Below are 5,537 nucleotides of genomic sequence, written 5' to 3' on the forward strand. Positions count from 1 at the left end.
TTATTATTCAATTATATTTTTATTCTTTTATGAAGGATCTGATACCACTTTCAAAAAAATCTTGTTTCACAGAGGAACAGGCTGAGTCTCCTAGAGTCAAGTTTTGGGGTGCTCCGTCTTCGGCCTCTCCTCTAAAGGTGAACACCTGTCCTTGACTCCTTTCTCCCCCACACCCAATTCCTCAATAATTCTGTCCAATTCCTCCGAAGTCTGTGGAGAATCCATACCGTCCCAGTCTTTGTCATCACTCCCCTAGGCAGTTACCATCACCCAGTTCTCCTGGCTTCACCCTCTACAGAGGGCAGAGGCATGTGTAAATACCTGAGCCTGATTAAGTCCTTCCTCTGCCTAGAACCTTCCAGGAGTACTACTCCATTCAGAGCAAAAGAAGTTTCTCCCCTGGGTCTGTAAGGGTTTGCCCCACCTGCCCCATTATTTTCCTATCTTTGTTTCTTCTCTGCCTCTCCATCCTTGCTCCAGGGGCACTAGGATCTTTGCTTTTGAGAGAACACACAGGCATATTCTAGCCTTAGGACCTTTGCACCTGCTGTTCCCCCATTCTGAAATGCTCTTCCTTCAGAAGTTCCCAGGACAGGGAATTCCCTAGCAGTTCAAAGTTAGGACTCCCTGCTTCCACTGCAGGGGTTGTGGGTTCATTCCAGATTAAGGAACTAAGATCCCACATGCCAAAAATTAAAGTTTCCAGGATAATAACCACCTCAGCTCCCATAACATCTTACCACCTCTTCAAAAGGCATCACCTGACCACCATCGCATCACCTTATTGTCACCGGAATCATCTCCACGCTTCTTCACTCCGGGATCATCTCTGAGTCCGACGCAAGAACATCAGTTCGACAAAAGCAGGGATTTTTATCTGTTTTGTTCATTGCTGTGGTTTAGCGTCAATAAAATATATTTTCCTAGGTCTTTTCTGCCTCCACCATCTTCATCTTTGGCTGCTTTTTCCTATAAATTCCTTTATTTAAAAAGAAAGTCTGCAAAAGAGCTCTGAGGGAGAGCAATGGCAGTCAAAGGGCGTCAGTCTGTAGCTGGTGGGGTTACCAGGGTCCCAGCGACCGTGGGTGCGCCAGGGCAGCCGGTGGAACCGCTGGTCTCTAACCCATCCCGCTGGGGCGAGAAGCGCTCGGAGCGGCTGGAGCTCCCATCCAGGCCGGGAGGCAGCCAGCGGTGCAGGTCGCCCGAAGCCCCAGGGGCGCTCCCGGACCGCCGGGAGGCACCTGGGTCTCGGCAGCAGGGCCCCCGGCTGCAGCAGACGAGGCGTAGGAGCGCGTAACGCAGGTCGCGGTTGGTGAACGTGTAGATAAGCGGGTTCAGGAGCGAGTTGGCCATGGCCAGGCCCAGGAAGGGGTCCGCTTGCAGGAGCACAGGGCAGGCGCGCGCCGGGCACGCCACATCCAGCAAGAGCAGCAGGAAGAGGGGGCCCCAACAAGCCACGAAGGCCACGAGCACCACGCTGAGCGTGCGCAACAGCGCCAAGGAGCGCGGTGTGTGGCGGGCGCGCATCGAGGCGCCCTCGCCAGTCCTGGGGTGCGCCCGTAGGCGCCGCGCTTTGGAACGCACCTGGCAGTAGATCCGCGCGTAGAGCGCACAGATGGCAGCCAGGATGCCAAGAAAGGCGAGCACGCAGAAGAGCACGTAGGCCTTGGCGTAGAGCGGCAGGACCGTTGAGCAGGCCTCCAGACGACCCAGACAATTCCAGCCGAGCGCCGGCAGTAGTCCGAGGAGCAGCGACAAGCCCCAGGAGGCGGCCGCCAGAGCCAACGTGCGCCCCCGACGGGCGGCGGGCGCGGGTCCCCGACGCTCCATGGTGAGCAGGCGCTCGAGTGCAATGGCCAAGAGGCTCAGCACGGAAGCGGAGAGCGCCACGAAGACGCCGCCCTCACGAGCGAACCAGAGCGCGGGCGACAAACGCAGCGTGAGCGGTCCCGACAGCAGGATGTTGGCGGCATAGGCGGCGCCGGCCAGCAGGTCGGACAGCGTGAGGCTGCCCAGAAGCAGGAACATGGGCGCATGGAAGCGCGGGTGGCGTCCGAGCACGACCAGCACGGCTAAGTTCTCCAACACGATGAGCGCGCACACGACCAGGCACACGACGGCGTCTGCACGCAGCCCCGCGCCAGGCTGGTAGCGCGCACCGCGGAGCTTGCCGGTGTAGTTGTAATGCTGGACGATGACCTCGCTCTCCTGCGCGGCCCGCAGCAGCCTCGGCTCCATGGGCCGCCCGCCCCAAGGCTGCGGAGAGGTTGGGAGCAATGTCAGGCCTGATGCGCACCATTCCCGGCGGCCTGCGAAGGCAGGCATAGTCGGCGCCTGACCTGGGAAGGGGGTTCTAACCCCTTACTCCCTACCCTACACGCACGCCGGGGCCCAAATGGAATTTGGGATAGAAGGAGGGGGGCGGTGTCCATGGAGACAGGCCGACACAAAGAGACAAATCATATCACGAGGGGACAGGGTTAACAGAGTCCCACGTGAAAGGGACATTAGTAATTCACACACAGGCACGGATATCCAGAGGCATCTTAGTCAAAAACAGACAGAAACACCCACACAGAGAAAGGGACAAATACAGTGACCCATCGACAAGGACATGTGCACAGATAGTCACAAACTAGGGCAAAATGCGCAGTTACACCCTCTCACGGAACCATGAAAGTACGTTCAGGTCTTCGCTGGTGGTCCAGTGGATAAGAATCCACCGCCTGCCAGTGCAGGAGACAAGGGTTCAATCCCTAGTCCGGGAGGACCCCACAGGCCGCAGAACAACTGAGCCTGTGCCTCACAACTATTGAGCCCACACACCGCAACTACTGAAAACCCAGCGCCCTAGAGCCCGTGTTCTGCAACAAAAGAACCCAGGCAAGGAGAAGTCCGCGCAACTAGAGAGTAATTCCCAGTGGGTGCAACTAGAGAAAAGCTCAGGCAACAACAAAGACCCAGCACAGCCAAGAATACATAAAAATATTTTTTAAAAGAAAGCACAAAAATAAATTTTAAAAAAAGGAAGTACATTCACACATGGACAAGGGGACACTGAAAGAGACATACAAATTCCCCCACACACAGACAGGACTTATGCCTAGTCTCACAGGCCACAATTTCACAACCTCCACAACCTCTGGGACCCAGAACCCCACAATCTACACGCCTCGCTGCATAGAGGTTTTTTTCCTGCGAACTCCCCGCTTCATTCGCTGCAAAACCCCAGTGAGAAAGCAGAGAAAACTCCACACATTTTGCAGGGCCAGAGCCCGAGGGCAGCAGACGGAATTCACCTCTCATAGACTCTTGCAGAGGGACATACACGTCATTAAAGTATAATAATACCTCCCAACTGTGACTTCGCGCTAACATACCCTGGGCAGCTCTCCCCTTAACTCCAATTTACAGACGAGGAAACTGAGGCTCAGACGAAGTACCTCGCAGAGAAGCAGACACAAAGATTTTCATGCTCCACACAAACACATCCGCGCAGAAACTGAGACACAGTCACGGAAGCCCCACTGAAGAGACGAGAAAACCAGGGCCTAGGGAGGGGAACGGATTTAATTGGACAGGGCAGAAACAAATGCCTTCCAGACGACTGGAGTTGCACACAGGGAACCAGGCGCAAATACAGACTCACAGCGAGTCACGGACTCGGCCATGCTGGGGGGAAAGGGACACCAAATACACGCAGATGAGGGTCACCCCAGGGTCACACTCGCTGCGCGGGGGACACTGCGCAGTGGCTCGCAGTCTGTGTACCTCCAGCCTCTCCTCCTTTTGCCTGGAGACAAGGGTGGGGTAGCGAAACCTGCAGTGGTGTGGCTGGGAGAGGATGAGGCAGGGGGATTTCGGGTGCCTCCCACCCCCATCCCGCGTCCCCGCATCCAGTCCCGAAATCTCAGGTTTTCCCCTTCCAAGAACCTTCGGGAAAGGCCCGAGAAATCCGAGCCAAGGGGACAAGGATAGTGGCCAGGGAAACTCCCACCCCCGGGCCGGGACAAGCCCCGCGCGCGAAAGGACCCAGTGGTGGACACTCACCCCTGCGCCCAGGTAGTGCGCGCTCGACAGTCGCGCGGCCGGGAGCGGAGACAGCGGCCCCTGTTCGGGAGGCGGGGCTGGGGGCAGGCGAGGGGGTGGCCCCCAAGGCAGAGCGCTAGCGATCGCCAGCAGTTGCCCCCTCCTCCTCTTGGGGTACGGGCTGCCAGCCCGCGGCTGCCAGCGCGTGTCTGCCAGCCTGTACCACCCGCCGCGGCAACGGAACGCGCCCTCGGCGCCGACTGGCACTAGCCAGCCCTCGGCTCCCCCCTCGGGGCCCGGGCGGCCCTCCCAGGGACGCTCCGTCGCGGTGGGTGGATCCGGAGACACGAACAGGGGGAGGGTTCTTCAGCCCTGGCGGCCGCAGCCTGCGCTTCTTTGCCCCCTAATAGAGGGGTCCCCTCTGTGCCCTGGGCACTGAACCCTCCCCTTTTACCACCTTCCTTCTGATTGAACCTCCTGGGCTGCACCCCAAGGACGTCCAGTAGGCGGAGGAACCCCGGCAACCCGGGTTAAGAGGGGTCTTTAGCAGCCTTAGCCTCAATTTCCCTCCCCCCGCCCCCAACAGATAGAGCCGTCGGCTTCCGGGCGCAGGCCCCACCCCCTTTCCCCTCTCCCATCCCCAGTTTGGGGCGGGTGGGGGAGGGTCAGGCGCAGTCCAGATGCTGGTGGGACTCTTCTCCTCCCCAGATAAAAAGAATCTGGCTCGTAATTCCCCCTGGTAGTCCCGCTTCCCCCACCCCGTATCTCTCGCCCTTATCACTCTCGACAACGTGATTTACTCGGTTATCAGGTTTCTGGGCTGTGTCCCCACCAGACAGTCAGCCCCACAGGGGCAGAGATTTGCGTCTGCTCCGGGCACTGCCTGGACCCAAGCCCGTGCCCAGTAAGCAGCCGCGGAGTGAGTGAGTGAATGAATGACTGTCTCCCTCACTTTCTCCGCGTGTGTCTGCCTTCTGATTTCTCGGGGTCTCTCCGTCTCTGTTTCTCCCCGTCTCTGTGTGTGTCTCTCTCTCTCTGTCGCTTCTTAGTCTTTGGCCGTCTGTGTCTCTCCCACGCCTCTCCCAGGCCTCCAATGGGCCAGTCCCAGCTGGCCCCGCACCCGCCACCCCCACTTCCCAGGAGCTTCCAGGCTGGGAAGCTACCTCTGATCAGAGGCCACAGCCGAGAAGAGGGGGCTGGGCCTGGCTGCTGCGACCTTCGCTAGGACTGTGCCCTTTGCACCGGCCGCCTCAGGTTCTGTCGGTCTCGGCAACCGGTGGGGTGAGGGCGGCCCAGAGACGATCAGCGGATGGATCAGATGGGTCAGAGGGGCGCCTCCCCGGGAGAGAGACCCCTTGGGGCACCCAGGCTAGGTCGCACCCTCGTGTCGCCTCTTAGGGATCCCAGTGCCTACAAATAGAACCACTCTTCCCTGCTCCTTCCCTGGTGGGTCAGAAGGTAAAGCATCTGCCTGCAACGCGGGAGACCTGGGTTGGGAAGATCCCCTG

General features: G+C 58.8%; 1 protein-coding gene across 5 annotated transcripts; it reads right to left on the minus strand.

Annotated features, from left to right (window-relative positions):
* S1PR5 (sphingosine-1-phosphate receptor 5) lies at positions 1–4,543 on the minus strand. 5 transcript variants are annotated; one of them, XM_061150295.1, is made up of 2 exons: positions 4,051–4,543; positions 1–2,256 (listed from the first exon to the last, which is right to left on the minus strand). In XM_061150295.1, the coding sequence occupies exon 2, from the start codon at positions 2,236–2,238 to the stop codon at positions 1,042–1,044; it is 1,197 nt and encodes a 398-aa protein (XP_061006278.1). In that variant the 5' UTR covers positions 2,239–2,256; positions 4,051–4,543; the 3' UTR covers positions 1–1,041. The 5 variants fall into 5 exon arrangements, with proteins under 5 accessions (XP_061006278.1, XP_061006279.1, XP_061006281.1 ...); XM_061150296.1 differs by having other exon boundaries at positions 1–2,309; XM_061150298.1 differs by lacking the exon at positions 4,051–4,543 and adding an exon at positions 3,444–3,542.
* Positions 4,544–5,537: the final 994 nt, after the last annotated feature.

Source organism: Dama dama, chromosome 9 (assembly GCF_033118175.1).
Source record: "Dama dama isolate Ldn47 chromosome 9, ASM3311817v1, whole genome shotgun sequence".
Lineage (NCBI taxonomy): Eukaryota > Metazoa > Chordata > Mammalia > Artiodactyla > Cervidae > Dama > Dama dama.

Excerpts from the sequence above, each read along its gene's own strand:
- S1PR5 (XM_061150295.1), bottom strand. The coding sequence starts at position 2,238 with ATGGAGCCGAGGCTGCTGCGGGCCGCGCAGGAGAGCGAGGTCATCGTC.